General features: G+C 35.3%; 3 protein-coding genes across 3 annotated transcripts; 2 read left to right on the top strand and 1 right to left on the bottom strand.

Annotated features, from left to right (window-relative positions):
- Positions 1 to 1766: 1766 nt before the first annotated feature.
- LOC117985013 (histone deacetylase 8-like) lies at positions 1767 to 7309 on the top strand. The gene is made up of 8 exons (XM_034971689.2): positions 1767 to 1952; positions 2038 to 2227; positions 2381 to 2522; positions 3066 to 3172; positions 3423 to 3615; positions 4820 to 4992; positions 5603 to 5803; positions 7072 to 7309. The coding sequence occupies exons 1-8, from the start codon at positions 1866 to 1868 to the stop codon at positions 7287 to 7289; spliced, it is 1311 nt and encodes a 436-aa protein (XP_034827580.1). The 5' UTR covers positions 1767 to 1865; the 3' UTR covers positions 7290 to 7309.
- A 643-nt stretch (positions 7310 to 7952) lies between these two features.
- On the bottom strand, positions 7953 to 10392 carry Ubc10 (ubiquitin conjugating enzyme 10). Its single transcript, XM_034971690.2, has 4 exons — positions 10209 to 10392; positions 9945 to 10040; positions 9631 to 9817; positions 7953 to 9258 (listed from the first exon to the last, which is right to left on the bottom strand). The coding sequence occupies exons 1-4, from the start codon at positions 10233 to 10235 to the stop codon at positions 9104 to 9106; spliced, it is 465 nt and encodes a 154-aa protein (XP_034827581.1). The 5' UTR covers positions 10236 to 10392; the 3' UTR covers positions 7953 to 9103.
- An 11982-nt stretch (positions 10393 to 22374) lies between these two features.
- LOC117985244 (uncharacterized) lies at positions 22375 to 26775 on the top strand. The gene has a single exon (XM_034971934.2). It carries the CDS (start codon positions 22375 to 22377, stop codon positions 26773 to 26775), a length of 4401 nt encoding a protein of 1466 aa, XP_034827825.2.
- The last annotated feature ends 516 nt before the right edge of the window (positions 26776 to 27291 follow it).

Below are 27291 nucleotides of genomic sequence, written 5' to 3'. Positions count from 1 at the left end.
GTAGTTATAATATAAAAATTTATTTCCAAAAATGCTATACTTGTTTTTACTTGATTTATTCCAGTTTTGTTATGGTCGCTTTTCAATCGCCATAAATAATAATCTTTAACTGTGGATAAAACTTAAAGCTAGCCTTATCTAATTACTATATAAATCATGACCGCGTGGAATGGTGCCAAGAATCTGGCTGCATTTCCGCGCTGGACAGCCAGGCTGATCCGTTGCGCAAAAAATGAGCCAGCCCTTCTGTCACCAGATAAGGCTTTTAATCGCGGTGAAATGTCTCGTAAAAAAATTTTATTACTAAGATATGTATGTAGTTGTATATGCGACTTCACACATGGCACAGTATTCTATATATATATACGGATACGTAGAATTTTAACGGTAGATACTATAGTGTTTTACTGTGTGGTATACTGCGAGTTTTCTATTCACACATCGCATCACAGAGTACATTGAATATAGGGTACATCGCATCCAGTAATGACGGATCCGTTGAACGTTATACGGTGAACGGTGCCTATGTGTGAACAGAGCATAAAATGACGTATCCGTTAAAAACGTACCAGTAAAACCTTAAGTAAAACCATGTAAAACGGACTCCCATGTGTGAACGGGCCGTTAGAGAGCAGGGTAGGTGTATTGAAAAGCTCTGAAGAGTGATAGAGACATAAACACAGTTTTTTGTCTGTGTCATTGATTATTATTAGTGATCTGTGGATTACATACTTTTTTTTCTGGTCGGTGATTACCTCAGAATAAATACCTTTAGAAGTAGCCCTAAGGCCTAATGTGACTCCTTACTGTTAGAGCGAGATAGCTAAATGCATTAAGCTCTTATTAGAACGTGACAAAATGATTGTTGTTGTCGTTATCACCGTGGCTACTTTTGTTTGTTTGCCAAAATGTATTTGTACGTGAGACTTTGGCAAACAACGCGAAGTGAGGTTATGTTGACTCAAGTATTTTAAAGAAATAATAAATTTGTTTTGTTGTTTTTGAAGTTATTGTGCAATGGTGCGTTGCATTATACTAGGCTACAATAGCCGAAGCGAACGTAAAATAGAAGGCATAACATTTCACAAGTAAGTACCTGCTTGAGCGAGAGGGATTGAGGGGGCCACGCTAGTTGCATATCTGGACATACAGGGTTACAGGGAAATAGGACACGATCCCGTTAAGGGGGTTTTTAGCTATCAAACGACCCCTAAAGTGCTTATGCTTAAAGTGTACCTATCGTTTTCGAGTTATTAATTTTTTATTTTTTTCTTGGTAAAGGGGTGTTTGCCAATTTAAAAATTAATAAAAAAAATGGAACAATGTTTTTCATCAGATTTTTTTAAATTTCTTGCTAATACATATCCCTGTTAATAATAAACAGTTATACAACAAGAAAAATCTTCAAGCATTTTAAAATTACAGCCCAAAAACTGTACAAGTTTTCAATTTTTAAAAATTCTTTGAATAACTAGTAAATTTTCTGTAAAAATTACTATGGCACTTATCCTGCGGCTTATTTTTAAAATATCTACGTTTCGTTAGCTATCCGTTGGTTTAAAAAATTACAGAAAAAATCATAAAATCAAGAAAACAATTCCCCAACAAAGAGACCTGGGAATTTTTTTCTTTGGTGATTATATACTCTTTGATTCAAACCATAGATTAAAAGACCCCTTTTTTTCTGGTCGGTGACATAAGACATAGACTATAAAAAAAAATATTTCTGATTACATTCAGGCACAGAGTACTTTTAACATATTCAGGATTCAATTCAAACCTTAGAGTATTTAAACTAATTCAAACTTAAAACTTTATTTTGGTTTCATTAGCTTAGGAGATTAATAATTATTACAAACTATAATATGAGTGTTAATAATCGAAAGGTGGCTTATGTATGGGAAGAAAATTTGATTGAATATTGTGATCGTTTACCAGCAGTCTTCAAAAGGGTTTGTTTACTTCTTTTTTCATATTTATTATAATAAGCTCATTAACAAGTTAAAATGTACCTACTTAATAATTATTGTCTTACAGGCATCGTTAGTGCACAGCTTAATAACAGCATATGGTCTTTTAAATCACGTAAAAGTTGTTCGGTCCACGCCAGCTACTTACAGCGATTTAAAGTTATTCCATTCAGATTTATACCTTGATCATTTGAAGACATTTGGTGAGATTGAGGAAGATTACATGCCCACGGCTGAAGATGAAGAATATGGTTTAGGTATGTACTTAGTCTTTAAAAAATAAGTTGTTAATTTAGTTTCCAGGTGGTTGCCTTTCCCAGGCCTCGAGGTCCAACTCCCAGGACAATTGGTTTATACCTACTTGTTCTATTAAATCCTAAGTAAATATTATTTTCTCTTACTCATTGTAGGATACGATTGTCCACCTATATCGGACACATACAATGCTGTGGCAACAATCGCTGGTAGTTCTGTAACTGCAGCCAAGTGTCTTCTTCTAAATATTGCTGATGTAGCTATAAATTGGTGTGGTGGATGGCACCATGCTCATAGGTTTGTCTATTTACGTTTATTAACTCTGTAAAAGAAATGTTGATGTTGTAAGAAAAAATATTTAAAAAAAAGTTTAAATTACTTACAAATTCATAGTTCGCACCAATGTTCTGTATCACCTAGTAACACAATTCAATGTGTATTATAAAATTCTCCAAATTTAAAGTTAAAATAACAATAATTAAAACTTTCCTATACAAGCTTTCATCCCCTATTTTACCACCCTTAAGAAAATATTTTTCAAAACGACTTTTATTATTTAAACCTATTAACCTAAATGTCGATTTTCTCGTCTCTAACTTCAAAAACCTTCCACCTCCCATTTCACCCCCTTAGAGGGGATGTTCTCAAATCTGTTTCTTAGCTGACACCTACGTCCTAGAAGGAACCTGCCTTCCAAATTCCAAGTTTGTAGGCTTTATAGTTCCTGAGATTTCATGATTAGTCAGTCAGTGTGTGTGTGTGGTATTTTGCTTTTATATAAATATAGAAGATAGAAGAAAATAGATAGATTACTTATTGTTACTTATTATTTTTCCATAGATTTGGTGCAGAAGGATTTTGTTATGTGAATGATATAGTCATCGCTATTGAGAAACTAAGATTAAAATACCCAGATGTACTTTATATTGATTTGGATGTACACCATGGCAAGTATTAAGTAATATTTGTATTTCTTAACTACTAGCTTTAGACAGTTGTCTTGTTTATATAAGCCCCTTGTTTTTCTGAAAAAAATAATCTGTTCATCCTTAGGGTGCAAGTTATCTCCGTGCCAAAGTTTGATGAATTCAGTACAATTTAAGACATAAAGAAGTAACAAACCAACAGACATACTTTTAGATGTATCATATTATTATAGTTGTAAAAGCATTTTACTTTAATAAAATTTATTTGTAGGTAATGGTGTTCAAGATGCCTACAATTTAAGTAAATCTGTATTTACGTTATCATTTCACAAATGTGAGCCGGGTTTCTATCCTGGCACAGGATATGTAGAAGATGTAGGTACATTAAAAGGAAAGGGCTATATGTGTAATTTTCCACTTCAAGCATACTATTCTGATGAGACTTTTGAATATGTTTTTGATAAGTAACTGATTTTTTCTTTAAATTTTATTATTTTTAAGCTGTCAAAATATACACATACCTCTTACATACCTATAGTAAACGTACAGGTCGAGATGGCAATCGGGGTGAGGCGGGGGGACATCCCGCAGGCCGCACGTCACCCGCGCTCGTTCGCACGGGGTTAGCGACTGTGCGGGTGTGCAAGGCGTTTCCACCCTGATTGCCATCTCGACCTGTCGCGTACTATGTCAAATAAAATAAATTATAGGAACCAAAAAAGAGGTGTACTTTTTTCACTTAGGTATCTTCTTACTAATTTTATATGTCTATTGACTGTGACTTCACAGTAAAAAGGGCTTAGAAGATTTTGGCCTACCTACTAGTCCGCAATTTCACTTTTCCCCACAATAGTGGCCACCCGTGAAACCTGTATTAATCAATACAAACAAGTACCGCCAAAGCGCCACTTTTCCGAGATATATAAGTTTTCTCGGAAACGTCACACTTAGGAAGATTTTGTCTCTTCTTCTTCTTCGCTCTGGGCTGGTTTCCACACTTAAACGTTTCCGTCTGTTGTGCGTAAGATTTTGTCTCATACAATAATTGATTAATGCTGGTTTTATGCGTGGCGATAAGGGTTCCGTAATTCTTTTTGAGGTACGGAACCATAAAAACAAAACGGTGGACATACAGGTAGGCCAGGTTCCATACTAAAATATTTAAACCCCTTTACAAACCATTTTCTTTTATAAGCTATTTTTATAATAAACAACAATTAATTACTAATATTATAAATACTAAAGTGTCTGTCTGTGTGCTAGCTTTTCACGGCCCAACAGTTTAACCAATTTTGATGAAATTTGGTACAAAGTTAGTTACATCTCTGGAACGGACATAAGCTACTATTTATCCCGGAAAATCAAAGAGTTCCCATGGGAGTTTTGAAAAACCTTAATCCACGCGGAGGATCCAAAGTCGCGGGCATCATCTAATTATTAATATAATACACATAATCTACTTCGTCCGCGTGGATCTAGGTTTTTAAAAATCCTGTGGGAACTCTTTGATTTTCCAGGTAGTAAGAGTAGCTTATGTCCGTTTAAATGGGTGGGCCATGAAAAGCTAGCAGACAGACACACTTTCGTATTATTTTATAATATTAAGTACTAATTAATTAATAAGTAGGTATGGTTTAGGTAGGTATTCAAATTTGATTTCATTTTCAGTGTATTTACCATGGTATATTCATGCTTCATGCCTGATGCCATAGTAGTCCAGTGTGGGGCAGATGCTCTGGCTCATGACCCTCTTGGGGGTGCAGGACTCACCATCAAGGGCTATTGTTCTTGCATTCAAAAAATTCTTGATAAACGGAAACCTACTCTGCTATTAGGAGGAGGTAATTTTATTTTAATACTAGCTGCCCTGGCGAACTTCGTTCCGCCTAACAGTCGATTAAATTTTTTCTCTCCGTAAGAGCCATCCTCGTACTTCAAGGAATATTATAAAAAAAGAATTAGCGAAATCGGTTCTGCTGTTCTCGAGATTTGCGATGAGCATAATATGCTAGTGCACAAATCACTATACTTTATGTTGAAATATACACAATGTTCCAAAATTAATAACACTACTTCTTAGTCAGTTAGTGTCTTTCTTCTGTCTTGGAGTTTCTTTTCTGCCTAAACTATACAATGACAGTGTGGCTAATTCCGTTATACACAATCTCTAAACTAAACTAAAATGATACGTCTAAATCTATTGCTATCTCTTTCATAATGTTGCTTGCGGAAAAGGATAGCACTAGATTTAGACTTGTTAATTTAGTTTAGTTTAGAGATTGTGTACAAGAGAATCGGCCCCAATGACTATATATCTGACATTGTATAGTTTAGGATACAGATTTGTTGTACGTATAAAAGTACAATTGTATCAATTGATATAGAAATCTATACTTAATTATTATTACCTTCTTTTTTAATTATGAAAATTAACGTAAGTAATATTTTTAGGAGGGTATAAACATACAAATGCTGCAAAACTTTGGACTACAATCACAGGTCTTGTGACAGGAATTGAATTGGATGAAACAATACCTGAGCATAATTTTTGGCTAAAATATGGACCAGATTACACATTATCAGTGCAACCATTGTTGAGTAAAGATAAAAATACTAAGGAGTATATTTTACATACCATATCTATAGTAAAAGGTAACAACATTCTTTTATAGGTGTTTAATAATCACTACTCTTATTATAAATGTGAAAGTGTTTGTTTGTTGGTTTGTCCTTCAATCACAACGGAGCAACGGATCGACGTGATTTTTTGCATGGGTATAGTTAAAAACTTGGAGAGTGACATAGGCTACTTCTTATCCCGGGAAGTCAAAGAGTTCCCATGGGATTTTTAAAAACCAAAATCCACACATATGAAGTTGCGGGCATCAGCTAGTAATAAATATGATTTTTTATATATACTAGTAATAAATATGATTATTACAAATCTAGTGCTTGACCACCTGATGGTAAGTAACAATGACATTGAAGATGGAAGTACCACACGAGTATTGTACAGTATGCGGCAGAAAATAATGTACATCGAGCTTTAGAAAGAGATAGCGGTTGTGTAGAGCATTGTCTCTGTCGTTGATATCGACAAAACGTCACATAGGTATGAGTGACACGGACAACGCTCTACAAAGCCGAAATCTATTAAATAAACATATAAAAGGAAAAGGTGTCTGACTGACTGACTGACTGATCTATCAACGCACAGCTCAAACTACTGAACGGATCGGGCTGAAATTTTGCATGCAGATAGCTATTATGACGTAGGCGTCCGCTAAGCAGGATTTTTGAAAATTCAACCCCTAACGGGGTGAAATAAGGATTTGAAATTTGTGTAGTCCACGCGGACGAAGTCGCGAGCATAAGCTAGTCTAAATATATAAAAGGAAAAGGTGACCGACTGTCTGATCCATCAACACACAGCTCAAACTACTGGATGGATCGGGCTAAAATTTGGCATGTAGATAGCTATTATAACGTAGGCATCCGCTAAGAAAGGATTTTAGAAAATTCAACCCCTAAGGGGGTGAAATAGGGGTTTGAAATTTTTGTAGTCCACGCGGACGAAGTCGCGAGCATAAGCTAGTCTCTTTCTAAAGGTCGATGTATGTTATTTTCTGCCGCGTACTGTACACTAGTATCGCAGTTTATTTCTCCTGATCGGTTTCTAGGCGACTTCAAACTGGAACCCCAAATCGCTTGGCGTTACAATTACATCTTTATTCTTTACCAACACATATATTTTTACCAGGTTAGTAACTAGCTGCTACTAGCCAAAGCCACCAAATCAGAGCATATTATAATTTTTTAAAGTTACTCTGCCAGGAATCGAAATTTGAACCCAGCAGTCACCATTGCATTAGGAGGCCATTGCAATAATGTATAGTTATAATAAAAGTTAATCTTTTCAGAAAATTTAAGGAAATATTTACAATCAGAGGATATTGTAGAGCCATTAGTAAAGAAGCAAAGAACTGACGAGGAAGATGACTGTAAACATAATATAAACAATCCAATCGTTTTGAAATCTAAACTGGACTTAAAGTCTAAGAATAATGAAGTAGAAGCCATGGATGTTCATTATCAACTACCAGACAAAACTATAGACGTTTACGAGTTCTTTGAATAAAAATTTTAATATTATAATAATCACTTATTTTTATTTCTTTTTCAAAAAATGAAATAAAAAAGGAATTAGGCTGCCTGTCCACTGGTAGCTGAGCGGAACGAGAAAGTAATGTAGTGGTTTGGTGGGAGGCATCGGCCGTGGCTAGTCACCAACCTACCGACAAAGCCGTGTAGAAACCAAAGGGGCATGGGTTGGCAGAAAAACTGCCATACCCCTTACAGGTTAGCCCACTTGCATCTTAGACTGAATCATCACTTACCACCAGGTGAGATTGCAGTCAAGGGCTAACTTGTATCTAAATAAATAAATAAATAATGTGTAGCCGAGATGCGGACTGTGTTTTGTTTCCATACTTTGATTGTTTCCATACGTGGAGCTAGCCCCGCTCAGCTTCCCTGCTCCACGTTAAAATGTATAATTTTCTAAACTAGTCCGTAAATCCTTGTCCACTGAAGCAGAGTGGGAGTTTAAACAATTCTATTGGTTAATATTTGCACAACTCCGCTCTGCTCCTCTCTTGTCTGCACCAGTGGACAGGCAGCCTTAAGGGGATATATTTTTTATTTCCCAAACAAAGCAAATTGAAAGTTGTCATAAGTATAATTACATTAATCCATCGATTTTATAAAACGGAAAATATGATCTATTAATTTAGAAGTCCAATGAACATGAATTATTTAATCAAATGCAGAAAAATACAAAGAAATAGGTAGGTTTTCACAAGTCAAACAAGTGCACAATAAATTCAACTGTCTGATTGCAATTCCATGGACAGAAATACTAAAGTTAAACGTAAGTAAAGACAATAAGAGCTGGTTCCAGGGCAAAGTTGAACCCTATAGCGTTATCCCACTGCAAGTTCTGAGATGTCTCTCTGAGTCTAGATGAGCGAATCAAGCCTACTATTATGGATTACAGTGAAATCAGAACTAGATTTTTGGCAGTGGAGTTGTTTCAAATAAATACTTAATAACAATTAGACTCCACATTACCATAATGTATTTTTATTTGTAGAACCAGTAAATTTTCTTTTGCAAGTAGGTATTTACAAATCGATGTACAATACATTAATGAAGTAATTGTAATTGTTTCTAGTGTTTCCATATTAACTATCAACATTGAATCATATATTTTATTTTTGAAGCATGTTTGATAATAATAATGTAATCAATTTAAACTTACATGTTTTAATACTATCTCAGTATAAAGTAAATAATAAATAGGACTAAATGAACAATCAAAAGCAACAAGAGATCCTACTAATTCCAGCAATTCAAGCTCCATACCCCAATAGGTCACAATGATGATATTATTACGTATAGGTTATTGGTGTAACACGATGGAAAATACCAGCCAAATCTTGAAGACAAGTAGGTATGGAATGTTTGTCATTTTCATTTCATAACTTATTTGTTTTACTATTTGTTACACCAACATTATGATTTAAACAAAAACTCCTTAAAATCACTTTAAATAAGCATAGATGTTAGATAACTTTAGAAACACTAATAATTACCATTTGTTCAAATAATTAGTGCTTAAATTTAATTTTTAAGCAATGTGGTTTGTAAAAACAATAGTACCGTAGAATATCTGGTAGCATAATATACTGAATCCACAGCCTGTTTCAAGATTAATAAGAAAACTTGTTTAATATCCTGAGATTAATGCCTGTATCATTATTATCGATATACTATTTTGATCTTCAAAGATATTTGAATGAGCACTAACTCCAAAACCCTAAGGGATATTTATAGGTACAAGTATTCTAGTTATTTAAAACATTTGCTGTAAATCCATTAAAATGTGTGGGTTTAGTCAGTAGGCCGTTTTTCACTATGCTTCTTAGTGAATTCCTCTGCATTCTTTGAGAACTTTTTTCTATCTTTGAGAAATTCCTCGGCAAGTTCAGCACGCAAGGGATGTTCTGGCTCAGGATCATTTACAAGAGCGACTAAAGCTTGAATCACTGTAATTAAAAACAATATCTTAGTACTAGTGGCTCCTAGGAGAACTTGCTCTAAAACAAGTATCATTGTTTACACAGAGGTTAAGACTTGAAATGCACTTTGCATTAAATAATTAACTAATCTTTAGATTCCCTTACTTTTTAATTTAATTTTGACAAGCATACACAACACCTGGCAAGATAAGGTTTGATAATTTTTAATCAAAGGTGATTATTATATTTGTATTTCTAATCACTTCAGAGAAAGATTGTGAATTTATAAATCTATCTGACTGTTAATTGAGTACAAAAGTTTATTATGCTGCTAAATATAAACACTAATATTTTTAATCTTGATAGTTTATGAATAATCTGTTTATAATCAAATCTTACCTTGATCAGTCTTTGTGGCAGGTTTCCAGTTCTCTGCGCTGATGATTGGAAGGCAAACCTGACCCTTTTCATCAATATTTGGGTGATAGATTTTAGTCTTGAAACTAATCTTAGGCGGTTTGAATGGATATTCAGCAGGAAAATTTATTTCAATGCGAAATGCACCTTTGTTATATGGAGGGTTATCCTAAAAAAGTTACAACTTATTAACAAAATATGAGAATATAAAATTCTGATTCAATGACTCATAATTGGGTTGAAATTTTGGCCTTCACCTGAACAACAATAAAAATAAATGTAGCTAAGGTACTTACTGGAACAATTAATCCTTGCCATGTTAAGATATTAGACTCATCCACTTGAATGTCCCTAAAAGATTTTAGACCTGATTGCCTAATATCATTTAATTCCTGAAAACAAATTAAATTTTTTATTTTGTTTGTTATTGCGGTAAATGTTTGTGGCCCTTTATCACTTTGTTTGTACATTTACTTAAATACTTTCACACCTAGTTATTTAATTATATGTCTTTCAAATGGATTAATTTTTGCGAAAGAAGTAGGTACTAGATTTCGGACCTTTTGAAGTCTCCTTGTTGCAGCCATGGTAGGTTAACTATAGCGCGGTGTCGTATAGTTTTTTTAATATCTAAATATTGCAATTTTTAAACTATTTTAAATAGATTTCCACATAAACAACATAATTCGTGTTATAAACCGAAAGTATGACTCAGTAAATGTAAAAAAACCGAAAATGTCAGTGACAGGTGAAGTTCGCCTGCCCGTTACCTCGTTTTTAACTGGTTTTACGGCTCTGGGTTCTAGTTGTAAAGTTACGGATGTACCTACATACTAAAATCGTATTGACTATTGAGCACCTTTCCAGTTCCAATAAGAGGCCCCGCAGACGGTCAAGCATGTTTGTTAAATTTTACGTGTTTGACAAACATGCTTGACCGTCTGCGGTCGTTTTTCACGTGTTTGTCTAACAAACTACGTGTTTGGCTAATTTGATTGACGGTCTGTTTGTCAAACATGCTTGACGGTGTACGGCTATGTTTGTCAAACAAACGTTCCATTTTAGCTCCGTATTTCTTTTAGTAAATTTTCACCTGTGAATATATCTCGCTGTTTGAACCATTCTCGTGCTCAATCCGTTGCACCGTTGCTACGTGACTGAAGGACAAACCAACACTTTAGCATTTATAATAAGGGTACTGATTTATGGGAGACCCTACGAGTGCCAAACCAAACAGTTGTATATTATCAATATTGTAGTCTTTGTGTATTATTTCGTAGTCAGGAAACGAGCTATGTGGAGACCGCCCGGCATAGAGTAAAGTAATACACTGGAAATAGAGAGCCTTCTCATAAGATTTTAATGTCACCCAAATTCCTAATGCAAACCTAGCACCATCTATTAGTTGGTCACCTACAACTGTAACTGTATACATACCTATAGGTATCTACATACATATATACCTACTATACCTATAAATAAATAGGTGGTACCTACTACGTGCATTATATAGGTAAACCAAAACCACAATCAGGGTGCGTAAACTTAGATCAAAAAGTAGGGAAATGTATTGCGTACTATACTGCAAAATTACATAGTACGCAAAGTTCTGGGTTGTTACTTATTTGACAAGTATTTTTAATTTAGCAGTATTATAATCAAGTAATTCAAAAATTCAAGTTCAGAGGGCAGTAGTGCTGCGTATATTTTCCAATGTCGTCAATAGATGGCGGTATGTCTCATTCCATGATTATACCAGCTCAAAAAAAACAACTAAAGTGGTAGGTAGCTTTTATAAAAAGCGTTATTTTATATTTTATTTTTTTATTAAAAGTAATTAACTTGTGTTCAAAAGAAAAGAAAAGAAAAAGTAAAATAACAATTATTACGTTGTTTCTCTACTAAATTTACATTAGCGGAATTTTTGCGAATCACAAAAAGACGGGATAAAGAGCCGAATAGAAGAAAAAAAGAAGAAGAAGTTAAGTATAAATTTTTTTGTATAGCTTTTTTCGTAATTCTTTCTAAGTTAAATTTTTTTTTTTTGAATTTATCTTTATTTAGTTGTATTTCTGTTAAATCACACTGGCAGCACTGGTCATTGACAAAAACAACAAAGTCAATAAATGAAAATGTCGGACGCGTGAGTTGTGTTGTATTTTTTGGATTAAATAACCTAATCTAAGATTTTTGGTACGTGCGAAATGTGAATTTGCCTGAGGCCTTTAAGTTGAGCTTTAGTTCATGCGGTCAGGTTCATTGCAGTGATATTTGCGCAACTGTTTACTGTCTTTGTTCTGCGCATGGAACACTAAAGACAGGATTTGTTAGTAGGTATAGTCAGTGTATTTTATTCATTGTATTAAACTTTTAGTGCATATTTAATGTATTAAAGTTACTTCTAGTGTAAATTATAGTGTAGTCATGTCATCAGCAAAACATTTTACGATGTAAATGATCAATTTTGTTTTCATTAAGTATAGCAAATATAACCTACATTATTGTAAAAATAACTTCTGTTTTATTCAGGGCTGATTTTTTCAATCGTCAAATAAAACTCACAAAATCAAAAATCCATCGTTATTTGACGATTGAAAAATCAGCCAAGTAACCCATATCTAGAATAATAATAAGAAAGTAGGATAATATAGGTACCTAGTACCTACGTACCTATATTATACGTATAAATGTATATAGTACCTATACCTATGTCTACACTAATATTATAAAGAGGAAAACTTTGTTTGTTTGTTTGTTTGTTTGTTTGTTTGTTTGTTTGTTTGTTTGTACTGAATAGGCTCAAAAACTACTGGACCGATTTTAAAAATTCTTTCACCATTCGAAAGCTACATTATCCACGAGTAACATAGGCTATATTTTATTTTGGAAAAAAATAGGGTTCCGTAAGATATTTGGGTTTTTCGGACACAAGGTGTAAAAAATCAACCAGAAAAGTTACTTATTTTGCGTACGCTGCCTAAACTATAAAAGATAGAACCATAAAATGTTCTAATTAATTGTAGATCTTATAAATATCTACAAAAAAGTCCGCGACACACTATACCCATCTATGTCGAGTGAGGCACAGCAACCATTTTTTTATTTAAAAATCTTGAATTTTTTTTGGACTACATTTAAACGCGTTTATTTTACTCATGCTATTAATCCTTATCAAAATAAATGATTTCATCACTAAGAACAGTTTATGGAGATAATATTTGGTCTTTGAATGATTAAAATTGGACGTTTGGTTTTGAAGTTATGGCGAAATTAAAATATTACGATTTCTGCTGCACGGCCCGTTGTCTACACTAATATTATAAAGAGGAAAACTTTGTTTGTTTGTTTGTTTGTTTGTTTGTTTGTTTGTTTGTACTGAATAGGCTCAAAACTACTGGACCGATTTTAAAAATTCTTTCACCATTCGAAAGCTACATTATCCACGAGTAACATAGGCTATATTTTATTTTGGAAAAAAATAGGGTTCCGTAAGATATTTGGGTTTTTCGGACACAAGGTGTAAAAAATCAACCAGAAAAGTTACTTATTTTGCGTACGCTGCCTAAACTATAAAAGATAGAACCATAAAATGTTCTAATTAATTGTAGATCTTATAAATATCTACAAAAAAGTCCGCGACACACTATACCCATCTATGTCGAGTGAGGCACAGCAACCATTTTTTTATTTAAAAATCTTGAATTTTTTTTGGATTACATTTAAACGCGTTTATTTTACTCATGCTATTAATCCTTATCAAAAAAAATGATTTCATCACTAAGAACAGTTTATGGAGATAATATTTGGTCTTTGAATGATTAAAATTAGACGTTTGGTTTTGAAGTTATGGCGAAATTAAAATATTACGATTTCTGCTGCACGGCCCGATGTCGTTAAGTTTGTTTGTAGGGGGTAATCTTTAGAACTACTGAACCGATTTTAAAAATTCTTTCACCAGTAGAAAGCTACATTATTCCTGAGTGACATAGGCTATACGGGATCTTTAAAAACCTAAATCTACGCGGGCGAAGCCGCGGGGATCAGCTAGTATTACATATATACGTAGATATAGATTCAATCACCATAGTTCCAAATTTCAAATCTAGGGGCGCTTGTGATGCATTTCCAATTTTAGGCTCGAAGTTTGGTCTCTATTTCATATATTACAAAGTACTCTGTGACCACAATAGACCTTTGACTTCACAGTGTTTTATTGAGTTTCAAAACAAGTATTAATTTAACAATAATACTTAATTTATTAGTGAATTGAAAACAATAAAACACTGAAAAGTCAAAGATCCATGTGATTTTGGTTTATCTATTTAATGCACGCAGTGTAACAGGACCACCTTTTTATTTGCACCTTTATTATAGGTTCATTGGAATAACAACACTGATTGTCATTTACTTTTTATTTTTATTATGTCTCACAGATCACTAAATGTTAATTTCACGAGAAGACGAAGAAGAAACCAATCGACTCGACGTACTAGTAACGGAATTTACCTTTCGCCAAAACAGAAAAAACAAAACACCATGCCGATTCGAAACACAAATGGCAGCCATTTGCAATCTCTGACCATAGAGTAAAGTAAATCAAGCAATAATTTAGTTCAGGTGACCAACTAATAGACGGCGCCATAGATTATCTAATAAAAACTACAATAGGTGATAATAAGCGACTTTCCGGCCCCTGCCGCCCGGCCTCGATGTAGTCGTTAGAGTAATTAAGAGGTTATGCGTACTACTCTACTAGTAGAACGGAAAGAACCTGTGGGAGCGAACAGAACCCTGTACTAACTTCTCTCCGTGGATTGAGTACAGTGTGAGTGCCAAAGCTGTCACTATACTGTTAGACGGATAAAAACTAGATGATTGTATTATCTGTGGCGTGCTCTGCGGAGTAGCGAATTAATGGGAAACGTCGTGAGTTCGTGACCCTCACAGACTCTACGAAGTAGTACTTAGAGCCCTCGCCCACGGCGACTTTTTGTAGCGATACAGTAGCGATGCTGTCGCGCTTCCGCATCGATACAGTCGCGAAGCGGTCGCTAGCTGTGTGCCCTCGCCCACGGTCTTAGATTCAGTCGCGATGCAAACGCGATACTGTCGCGCTTCCGTCTCGATGCAAACGAGAAAAAAATGTTGGACTGATGCTTGGTTCTCCATTCATGCGCCACCCTCCCTCCGTTCTTTCCCAGATGTCGTCCGACACGGTCGCGCGTTTGCATCGATACAGTCGCGATGCAGTAGCGCGATGCTAATCCGACTAACACGCGTTAGTAGTGATGCTGGCGTGTGTTTAGTAAACGCGCGACAGCATCGCTACAAAAAGTCGCCATGGGCGAGGGCTCTTAGAAATTCTTTGCACTTTGCACAGACTGCACCGACCAGTGAAATGGCGCGTAAAAAGAGTAGTTTGATCTTGTGCTGATATAACTAAGAATTAAAGTAAAGTATAAGTAAAATATGCTTTATTGTACCCCAAAACAAAAACAAACAACATATAACAAAGATAGCATCATGATAGCATGTACAATAGGCGGCCTTATCGCTAAAATAGCGATCTCTTTCAGGTGAACGTCAGGATGGCTGGACCACCACAGAATTTGGAAGTTTAAGCCATGCTAGGATTTAGTACCTATTTGGTACTATTTGGTACCTAACATCAAATAATTAGTAGGTACCTCGATAAATAGGGAGAAATTTTATAATCAAAGTGGTCAGCCATTCTGACCGTCAGGATGGCTGGACCAAGTCGGTTTTACTAAGTTGGCGGCGTTAAAGTTGATATGTTTTATCGTAAGGATTTAGTACCTAGTTAGTACTTAAACATAAACACTTTTTTTTATTTATTTGATACACAAAAAAAAAGTTATACCCAAAATCAGTTTTGTATGGGAATAGGACCAAGTCAGTTTTTCTCAGTTAAAGGCGTTATAATGAATTATTTTTTACGCAAAGATTTAGTACCTAATCAGTACCTAAATATGAATACTTTTTTAAATTTTTTCGATTCACAAAAAAAAAGTTATACCCAAAATCAATTTTGTATGGGAATAGGACCATGTCAGTTTTTCTCAGTTAAAGGCGTTATAATGAATTTATTTCTACGCAAAGATTTAGGTCCTAATTAGTACCTAAACATAAATAGTTTTTTTGGATTTTTCCGATAAACCAAAAAAAATACTCCTAGAATTCTAGAATTGAGTAGAATTGTATAAGAGTAGTATAGGTACCTACTCTACTATAAATGGGACCACGTCGATTTTTCTCAATCAAATGCGTAAGTAATAATTAACTTATCTTTTTGTAAAGATTTAGCTAACTAATTGGTACCTGCAGATAAATAGGTTTTTAAATTTTTTCGATAAAATATTAAAAAATACTCCTAGAAGAAGTTTTGCATGTGAGTAGTGGGTTAGTATAAATGAGTGTAATGTTTATAAGAAGAAAGAATATAAATTGTACAAAGGAAAATAATTTACCAAAAATGAATCTGGTTAAAACAGGTACCTAGCTTTCTAATGGTGAAAGAATTATTAAAATCAGTTTAGTAGTTCCAGAGTTTATTGATTAGAAACAAACATCTTTTCTCTTTGTAATACTAGTCGGTAGTTACCAACCTAAAGATGTTATCGCCAATATTTGTTTATTGTGGAAATGAATATTTTAGGCATTTTTTGGAATACCTAAAATATTCAGGCAATGTATAAAATATTATTTATTTCATACGGTCATGCGGGGCTATTCGGCCAAAAAAAGTGACGTGTTAAATTCAAATCTTTGCTATTTCACTACAGCAAGCAATAACAACAAATGAGTAAGTGCATCATAAAAATAATTTTCATCTCACTCGCTCGGAAACAATCCTTTTGCCCTTTGAAATCTGAGTGGAAAGTGGTAATTTTGCTCCCTAGGGCGCAAAGTACGAGTTGAAATTCGAACGTGACGAACCATTGACGAACTGTCGTCTATGCGTCTATGAGTCTATGATTGCGTACCTACTAACTTTTTTCTATCAAACTAAAAATACTACGTGATAATTAAACGTTCTGAAACGCGGTTTATTATTATTTACTAACTTGTAAAGTGACCCGTAGGAACTTTTATTTTTATTAAATTAAAATATAATGAATTCATTTCTATTTTTATGTAGGTAATTAAATTAAACAATCTGTTTCAGTTTTATTGAGTAAACAATATAATGAAGTTCGCTGAATTATAAAAATGTTTTTTTTTTTGTGGTAAGAATTTTAAATTTGCATTCTGAACGCACCTGAAAAAAACTCAAAAAAACTTTATTCATCATTTATAGAATCTTCTTTAATTAGAACCTCCTGTGAGAACCTCCTTCACTGCCTGACTTGTGGCCTAATAATATAGAAACTTCTTATTGAAACCTTCACGGTACTGGCGCCTCTTGTATCAATCATCTAGCGTTTTCCTCGCTGTAGTGTGATGAAAAGTTGTGTGTTTCGCACGGGTGCAAATTTATTTGCGCTCGAGTCTTTGAATTCTCGGGACAAAATAACATCTTTGCACCCTAGCATAACAAATAACTATTATTTGTTAATGGTTACGCTGTATTACTTCTGTAGAAAATCATTATTTTTAACAACCAAGAATTTTTATTTGAATTCTGGAAAACGGCGGAATAACCCCGCTGCGGGGCTTTTCTGACTTTTGATTGTGTCTCTGCCATCTATGATTCTATTTAGTTAATACTTAGTGGCTCATACAATTCACGGCGGAAAACATACTAGGTATTCTAAGTTTTACAAAAAGGTAGGAGGACTCAAATTCCTTTAAAATCTTTTTTCTTGTAAATTATGGGGAAATTACGACGCGCCTCCATACATGCTAGTGATGTGCCAAATAGCTCGATAAATTATAATCAGTTTCAAATTGTTATCGTTAAGTTATTGAATAAAAGTTTTATCTTTCTTTAATGGCAAATAGTAAGAGTTTTAATACCAAGTACTCTTGTAATAATAGTCAGTGTATAAAAAAACGGTAGGTAATTATTGTTTGTAGGATAGTAAAAAAAACTAAATTAGATGTCCCCACGGAACAGAAACATCAGTTTCTGTTCCGTGGGTGTCCCACGGGATCTTTAAAAACCTAAATGTGGATTTAAATGTTCGATTTTCCGGGATAGGGATTGCCTATATCAATTACAGGGATGCAAGCTGTCTAGGTACAACATTTCATACAAATCGGTTAAGCGGATGGGTCTTTAGGAATCCCGCGGGAACTAAGATTTTCCGGGATAAAAAGTAGCCTATGTCCGTCCCCGGGATATAAGCTAACTTTGTACCAAATTTCGTCAGAATCGGTTAATTTGTTGTGCCGTGAAAAGGTAGCAGACAGACAGACACACTTTCGCATTTATAATATTAGTATGGATTCAATGTATTGACTAAGCCACAACAATATTATAATGATATTTATGGACACAAGTACGTGGCGGCTGCGCGGCCATCGCGTGAAACGTAACGACACAGTTGCTTTTATCATTTTTTGCAATATTCATAGTGGCAGTGATAAACGCTCTACTCAAGTAAAAAAGTCGCTAACACATTACAATGCCCACGAAATAACTAAAAAATACATTATCTTAATATATAAAACAAAGTCGGGTTTCTTCGAACACCATCAGATAGTAAGAGCCCCATATAAACATTCATCATTATTTTATCGACCCTAGCACATCACTGACTTTTTCAATTATCGTACTAAAATAGTGGGGCTATTACATCATAAGATTTTGGTAGGAATAGCCCCCATCTTAGAATTTGAGGGGTTATTATGTCGCATCAAATAACTCAGTGAAAACAAAGCGTCCAAAGTCCTGATTTAAGTGCCAAAAGGGTACCTAGATGTGGTGAAAGTTAAGTATTAATGTTAGACTTACCTTTATTATGTAAGTCTGAAAGTTAAGTAAAGTCTGTAAGTTAGGTAACTATTGATTTTAGATCTAATTTAGTATGTAAGTCTGATGAAAAATGAATATGTCTGTCCTTATGATTTATTTTTATAAATAAGTAGTCTTAGATTAGGGATTGGTCTCCGCGACGCAGGTAGGTAGATAATCATCATCAACACACCGCCGCCGACCCACTACTGAGTTACTGGCCTTGCTTATTCTGGCTGGTACTAGCTTATTCTGCTGTTTCTTTGTTTTTATGAAGGTTCTTCTTTATAGTTGTTAATTCTCATTGCTGAGGGTCGTGACTCCTTTCCATAAATCACATAATGGCTGGAGTTCTCTTGGGATACTAATGCGGTGGGTTTCCTCACCATACAACAATTCTTTTGCATCCAACAACATTATTCTTCTGCATACAACTCACTACGAGAATCAAATTTCGATTCTTAGGTTTTACAGTTACTTATTGTCAAATGTTAGTGATAATAACCGGGACCGATGGCGACGGGTTAACGTGCTCTCCGAGGCACGGATTAAATGAAAAGACCAAATTGGACCTCGGAGTCGGTTACCCATCCAACTGACTTGGCCCCATTTATAGTAGAGTAGGTACCTACCTACTACTCCTTTACAATTCTTGGAGTATTTTTTTTGGTTTATCGGCAAAATCCAAAAAAACTATTTATGTTTAGGTACTAATTAGGACCTGAATCTTTGCGTAAAAATTTATTCATTATAACGCCTTTAACTGAGAAAACTGACATGGTCCTATTCCCATACAAAACTGATTTTGGGTATAACTTTTTTTTTGTGTATCGAAAAAATAAAAAAAGTGTTTATGTTTAAGTACTAACTAGGTACTAAATCCTTACGATAAAACATATTAACTTTAACGCCGCCAACTTAGTAAAACCGACTTGGTCCAGCCATCCTGACGGTCAGAATGGCTGACCACTTTGATTATAAAATTTCTCCCTATTTATCGAGGTACTAATTATTTGATGTTAGGTACCAAATAGTACCAAATAGGTACTAAATCCTAGCATGGCTTAAACTTCCAAATGGGCTACTTGACTCATATCTAATTTCGTCCAATAAATGATTATTAATTATTATAGTATTTTGCTTAAGGTGACGCAGGACGCTCGACCAAAATTGGCAGCGCACGTGGGTAACATGTTTGCTTTTCACTTGACATTGTATGAGAAAGTTGAGAGGCACGATGATTTTCACTGAAATCAAGCGCGCGAAAAGGGTTTAGGAAAAGTATTTTTGAGAACAAACTGCTGAATTTATGTTTGCAAAGTAAAGTTATTTCAACTAATGAATAAATAAACAACGTCTAATGATAAATTGTTTTAGAATTTTCATATCCCTAATCGTATTTATTTACGCCCAAAGTTGTCATTAATTTAGTGTTAAAATAGGAATCTTTTGAGCCTCGTAACTTTTAAATCAATATTTTTTTCAATATTTTATATATCAATAAACCTAGATAATGACGAGATAAATCGATATAATTCTTAGTTTTGTGCGTACAATATCGAATATTGTTGTATTTTCCCTCCTACGTTTGTATGGAGAAAGCACCGAACTGAGCTGCCTTAAGACAACGAAATATATCAATAACAATTATTAAAAACGCAGGATGGATATATAAATCCAATTTAAAAAAATACAGTTTTTATTTTTATTTGAAACGCAGAAAACGCTGTCAGCCATGATGTGACGTCATTAAATATGTAAACAAAGAAATGTCATCCCTATGTCACCCGGGGACTAACGTAGTATCCATATATATAAAATTTAAAGTCCTGACTAACTTATATATCAACGCACAGCCTAAACATCTAAACAACTGGTCCTAGATACATGAAATTTGGTCTGTATGTTCTTTGTAGGTAAAGAGAAGCTATCCACTAGGAAAGGATTTTTTGAAATTCCACCCCTGAGTGAGTTAAATGGGGGTTTGAAATTTATGAAGTCCACGCGGACGAAGTCACGAGCATAAGCTAGTTTTTATATATTTCTAAAAACTCATAGTAAACGTAAAAAAATATCGTTTTATCTTTATAAACTGAATAAGTTATTAAGTAAGACTTACAACAAAGTGATCTTTGCAATAATAAATTTAGGTTGAAGTCGTTAGTCATATAGGATCCCTTTAAGCAAGTCTTCGCGTGTTACGTATATTTATTTCACTGGGCACTCTAGTCCACAACTTTCCTGTGGTCTTTATCGATGCGTTTTTTACATTCTCGGATGATTCAATAACGATAATTACTATATTTTTCATGTAAACTAGTATAGAAGTCATGTTTATTAAACTTTGGGAGGTTATGCTGTTGTTTACAAATGCATGACGTCAGAGCACAGATAATCTATCGGCCAAACATGGCCGACAGTGTTTTCACCTGTCTAAGAAAAATATATTTTTAAATTAAAGTTTTACGGTTTTTAGGGCGCAAAACAATATAGTGTTAATTTTTTTGTACTTAAAAAAAGTGTCAACTAGCCTATTCTGTGGTGGTCCAGCCATCCTGATGTTCACCTCTTTCAGGCAACCTTAGGGTAGAGGATATTATAAAAATTAAAGAAAGCGGAAGGGGTGTACTAATTAAATAAAGTAAATACACATAATATACGTATGTATATATATATATAAATTAAAATACAACAGTAAAACAGTAAAGAATTACTATGTGAACAGTGAATAAAAGCCTTGTAAAGTATATCAAAGTGGTTGTTCGCGCCATAGACTTTAAACGTTGACAATTAGTTTCGATCGACATTTGACATTGACAACCAACAAGTGACATTGAAGTTTGTGTGAATGAAAATTCGTTATTTCATGAGTCATTGTAAGACATTCGTATCAGTAAAATCATCGTGAAAAACAGACAAATTTCGTGCAAATTAAGTAGTGTGTGATTCAAACCAGTGTTTCAAAAAACGAACATTTAAACCTAAATTCAGCACGGGTAATTATAGTGTGAACACGGTCCTTCGATTCCCGATATTACAAAATTATGGATGACATCAACCAGTTGTTGGCGGTTCAAGAGGATAGGGCGTCAAAAATTAATAAAGCATGCTCGAATTTTAGGAAAACTCCGAAACAAAGATTGACTTTAGCATATTTAAACACTCGTTTAGAGTCGTTAGAAAAGACGTGGGAATTATTTACAGCCAATCACGATCGCATAGTTGCAATTGCGAGCAACGAGTTTAAGTCAGTTTCAAATTACTTTACAAAAGATATATATGAGGACATTGAAGAATCATATATAACCTATAAAAGTGAGCTACAAAGTAAGATCTCGGAGTCAACACCACAAGAGCAAGCCAACAACTCCTCGCACAACTCAGGTCAGACCAGCACAAACACAGGCAATGAGGTAAAGTTGCCCACTATTAATTTACCTACTTTTTCTGGAAAATACACAGAGTGGCCATCATTTCATGATTTGTTTACATCCTTGGTAGATAACAATAAAAATTTAGATAATGTAAAGAAACTTCACTATTTGAAATCTAGTTTATCAGGAGAGGCGGAACAACTTCTGCGCTCAGTTACTATAACTAGTGATAATTATAGTCAGGCATGGTCAACGCTTAAGAAAAGGTACAGCAACAAAAGATACATCTCTAATTCTGTATTTAAGCGACTTTTTTCTTTGAAACCCTTGACGTCAGAGTCGGCTCAGAATATTAAGTTACTTTTAGATACAACTGTTGAATGCTTGAATCTGCTTAATAACATAGGTATTCGTACAGACCACTGGGATCCTATCATGGTTTACCTCACAGTTTCAAAGTTAGACATAGAGAGTCACAAGTTGTGGGAGCTAAACAGTTCTTCGGAAAGCGAAGCCCTACCTACTTTTGACACATTAAAGCAGTTTATGGAAAGTAGATTCAGATCCTTAGAGATGATAGAGCCATCTAAGCCATCACGGCCAGAGCCTCTGAGAGTAACCAAACCTAAGAGTTTTCATACAACAGCCTCAGCTGATTCTCCCAAGTGCGCACTCTGCAATCAATCTCATCATTTATACAACTGCAAAGAGTTCTCAAAGAAGAGCATTAAGGATAGATATGAATTTGTTCGTAATGCGAATCTTTGTTTCAATTGTTTCATTCCAAACCACATGGTGGCTCGGTGCGGGAAACCAACTTCCTGCAGGATATGCTTTAAGAAGCATCATTCACTTTTACATCCAGAAAAAGAAGATTCTAGCACTCAAGAAGCTGATACAGAAGAACACACTACGCAATCAACCAGTATTTCAACAATTTCAACTCACTTTATCAATCAACCTGGTCAAGTTTTATTGGCAACAGCTTTGGTGGACGTTATAGGAAGGAACAAACACACAAATGTCTACCGTGCTCTCATTGACCAAGGCTCACAGGCGTCATTTGTGACAGAGAGTCTCGTACAAGCATGCGGCTTGAAACGAGAAAGAATCAGTGGCGTCGTTTCAGGATTAAGTGAGGGCAAGCAACTCAGAACAAAATACATGGTTCAACTAGAAATACAATCAAGATACAAACCACATTTAGTTTTCCCTATCAATGCATACGTTCTCAAGACACTCACAAGCTATTTACCTTCGCAAGAAACCACAGTCTGTGACTGGCCAGACTTGGAAAATATTACACTAGCAGACCCAGGTTACAACACCCCGAACAGAATCGACCTCCTGCTAGGCGCTGAAGTTTATAGCAAGATCATAGACAACGGCTTGAAGAAGAGTCCCAATGGAGTAATTGCTCAATACACTCATCTTGGCTGGATATTGTCTGGAGACACCCATAGTGAACAACCTACAAAGAACAAACATGTGATCAGTATGCATATATGTACATGTGAGAATGACCTCTTAAGGAAATTTTGGGAAATAGAAAATGAAACACTCACCTCTAAGAGAAAACTTAGTGTTGAGGAACAAAGGTGTGAAGATATTTACCAACAAACAGTAACAAGAACTAATGATGGTAGATACAAGGTTAACCTACCTTTTAAAGAAGATATTCAGGATCCTGTTGCTGCCTGTGGAGAAACTAAACAAATGGCGATAAATAGATTCATGTCTTTGGAAAGAAAGTTATGCAAGGATTCTATTCTTAAAGAAGAATATACAAAAGTCATAAACGAATATTTGGAGCTTGGACATATGACCCTAGCCGATGGAAACAAAGAAAGGGCTATTTACTTACCTCATCGTGCAGTAGTCAGACAAGACAAGGAGACCTCTAAGGTCCGGGTCGTATTTGATGCTTCGGCTAAGGGGTCAAAGGGTTGTGCCCTTAACGATACCTTGTTGATCGGACCTACTATACAAAAAGATCTGCTGACTTTGCTTATGAAGTGGAGAAAATACAAGATTGCAATTGTTAGTGACATTGTTAAGATGTATAGACAAGTCCTGGTATCTGATGAAGATTCTGACCTACAATGTATCATATGGAGAAACCACCCCGATGAATCACTTCAGTTTTACAAATTATTAACAGTCACATTTGGTACAGCCTCGGCTCCACATTTAGCAATCCGCACATTGTTTCAAGTCGCAGAAGATGAAGGTAAAAAATACCCCCTTGCAGCTGAAATTGTTAAGAATTCATTCTACGTTGATGATCTCACAACTGGGTGTTATACTATTGAAGAAGGAAGAGAAATTTATGAACAAACAACTCAGTTGCTACGTTGCGGTGGATTCGAATTACAAAAGTGGTCTAGCAATTCAGCAGAATTTTTAGAAGCCATTAGTCAGAGCTCATACAACAATCAACAGCCATTGGCAATAAAACTAGATGACAACATGAAGATATTGGGTCTGAAATGGGACAAACAAAATGATGATTTTAAGTTTACTGTGAACCTAGGAGAACCCACAACGCCAGTGACAAAGCGTAATATTCTATCAGATGTTGCAAAGCTCTTCGATCCGTTTGGATGGCTGTCACCAACAATTGTAATTGCAAAGATGCTTATGCAAAAATTATGGTTATGTAGCTCTGACTGGGATGAAGAGGTTCCAGCACAGATTCTTCAAGAATGGATTAATTTCAGACAACAATTAAATCATTTACGAGATGTAAAAATAAACAGATGGATTCATATTCAACGGGAAAACACACACATTGAACTCCATGGCTTCGCAGACGCTTCAATTTCAGCATATGCTGCTGTGATATATGTCAAAGTAATACACAATGGACAAGTTCGAATCTCCATGCTTGAGAGTAAGACAAAGGTTGCTCCACTCAAACAAATCTCAATTGCCAGACTGGAACTTTGTGCAGCGGTGTTACTGGCTAGACTTCTATCACGAGCAACTGAAGTTTTAGATGTGCCAAAGGAACAAGTATATGCTTATACAGATTCAATGATAGTCTTGGCCTGGATTCAATCGTTACCTATGAGATGGCAAACCTTCGTAGGTAACAGAGTTGCAGAAATTCAGACCCTTTTAGCAAATGACAGATGGAGCCATGTTACATCAGAACACAATCCAGCTGATTTGGCTTCTAGAGGAGTGTATCCAGCTGAATTGGTGGATAAAGAAATGTGGTGGAACGGACCCTCATGGTTGGCCACAGAGAAATCATCAGCCCAAAAGGTTCAAGTACCTGAAACAAAGGAAGAAGAACGGAAACAAAAGATGAAAACCTTTAATATCAGTATTGAGGAAGATCCAATTTACACAAGATTCTCTTCGCTTACCAAGATGGTTCGGGTACTTAGCTATTGCCGAAGAATGCTCCAACTGAAAGACAAAAAGGAAGTTAGAAACCAGAATACAAAATATTTGAATAATAAAGAATTACAAGCTACACTGAATAGTTTAATAAAAATAGATCAAGAGATAGATTTTGAAGAAGAAATTAAAGATTTAAAAGAAAAGCATAAAATCAAATTGCGAAGTAAATTAATAACATTATCTCCTTACCTGGATGATACTGGATTGCTACGGGTTGGAGGTCGATTGCAAGGTGCTAAAGTAGCTACAGAATTTAAGCATCCAATCATCTTATCTCAAACATCTCACATCAGTTGGTTATTAGTGATTGATACACATGCCAAGTTATTACATGGAGGATATGCGATGCTGATGAACTACTTGAGATCTCGTTATTGGATTATTGGTTTGAAACAATTGGTGAAAAAATGCGCTCGCCAATGTGTAACTTGCATTCGACACAAAGCACTAACACCACAACCCCCTATGGGAAACTTACCTGAAGTACGAGTCAACCCTGGACGACCCTTTAAATATGCTGGAGTTGATTATGCGGGTCCAATCCAGATCCGAGCAACAAAGGGTAGAGGACATAGATCATACAAAGGCTATATCTGTCTCTTCATTTGCATGAAAACAAGAGCAGTTCACCTGGAAGCAGTAACTGACCTCACCACTGCAGGGTTCCTCGCTGCTTATAGAAGATTTACATCCAGGCGAGGAAATTGCGCAGAAATCTGGAGTGACAACGGATTAAACTTTGTGGGAACGTCTAGAGAGCTCACTCTTATGTTGAATCAAGCCAAAAGTAGTTTCAGTCAGGAAGTTGCAGAGTTGTTAGCCAATGGAGGCACCACGTGGCACTTTATTCCCCCTAGGGCACCTAATTTTGGGGCAATTTGGGAGGCTGGGGTTAAATCAGTTAAAACACATTTGGCCAGAGTAGTAGGAAACTCAACTCTAACATTTGAGGAAATCACGACGTTGCTGTACCAAATAGAAGCCTGCCTGAATTCTCGCCCTCTGTGTCAAATGAGCGATCATCCCGAAGATTTGACGCCTCTTACGCCTGCTCATTTCCTGGTAGGAGAGCCGTTGTTGTTAGTACCAGAACAAAACCACAAAGAGACACACCTATCTATTCTCGATAGATGGCGCTTAGTTCAAAGAATGACTCAGCACTTCTGGAAACGCTGGTCTGCAGAGTTTTTACACACCCTTCAGCAGCGTTATAAGTGGCGTACAAAAATCGAGCCGCCGCAAATAGGAGACCTGGTGATTATAAAAGATGAGGACACACCACCAGCTACATGGCTGATGGCAAAGATTACCAAACTCAACCCTGGTCCTGACAATGTTGTGCGAGTTGCCACTGTGAAGACCAAGTCATCGACACTAACGAGGCCGCTGTCCAAGCTGGTCTTGTTACCCACGGAGAAGAATTAATAAAGAACGGAGTTCTTGGGGGCCGGCATGTTCGCGCCATAGACTTTAAACGTTGACAATTAGTTTCGATCGACATTTGACATTGACAACCAACAAGTGACATTGAAGTTTGTGTGAATGAAAATTCGTTATTTCATGAGTCATTGTAAGACATTCGTATCAGTAAAATCATCGTGAAAAACAGACAAATTTCGTGCAAATTAAGTAGTGTGTGATTCAAACCAGTGTTTCAAAAAACGAACATTTAAACCTAAATTCAGCACGGGTAATTATAGTGTGAACAGTGGTTTTCATTCTAATAATACCTACTTTATCCGCGGAAAGAAGTTAGTATAGCGGTCTCTTTGAATACGTAATCCTATACAAATTATATAGACAAAAATCTCAGTGGGCGCTAACCGTTTTTAACCGGCTTGAAGAGGTTCTACCTCTCAATTCGTCGGAATCTTTTTTATTTATTTTTTAGAAGACCCTTGGAACGATTTTCAAAATTATTTTTTGTTTAAAACGTGCATA

Source organism: Maniola hyperantus, chromosome 9 (genome assembly GCF_902806685.2).
Source record: "Maniola hyperantus chromosome 9, iAphHyp1.2, whole genome shotgun sequence".
In the NCBI taxonomy this organism is placed as follows: domain Eukaryota; kingdom Metazoa; phylum Arthropoda; class Insecta; order Lepidoptera; family Nymphalidae; genus Maniola; species Maniola hyperantus.
Note: the sequence above shows the minus strand (reverse complement) of the source record. Positions and strands in the feature narration are given on the sequence as shown.

Coding starts and splice junctions, on each gene's coding strand:
- LOC117985244 (XM_034971934.2), top strand. CDS start 22,375: ATGGTTTACCTCACAGTTTCAAAGTTAGACATAGAGAGTCACAAGTTG.
- Ubc10 (XM_034971690.2), bottom strand. CDS start 10,235: ATGGCTGCAACAAGGAGACTTCAAAAG. Junction 9,818..9,944: donor GGCAAGGATTAATTGTTCCA/GTAAGTACCTTA, acceptor TAACTTTTTTAG/GATAACCCTCCATATAACAA. Junction 9,259..9,630: donor TGCCACAAAGACTGATCAAG/GTAAGATTTGAT, acceptor TTTTAATTACAG/TGATTCAAGCTTTAGTCGCT.
- LOC117985013 (XM_034971689.2), top strand. CDS start 1,866: ATGAGTGTTAATAATCGAAAGGTGGCTTATGTATGGGAAGAAAATTTG. Junction 1,953..2,037: donor TACCAGCAGTCTTCAAAAGG/GTTTGTTTACTT, acceptor ATTGTCTTACAG/GCATCGTTAGTGCACAGCTT. Junction 3,616..4,819: donor TTTGAATATGTTTTTGATAA/GTAACTGATTTT, acceptor TTTCATTTTCAG/TGTATTTACCATGGTATATT.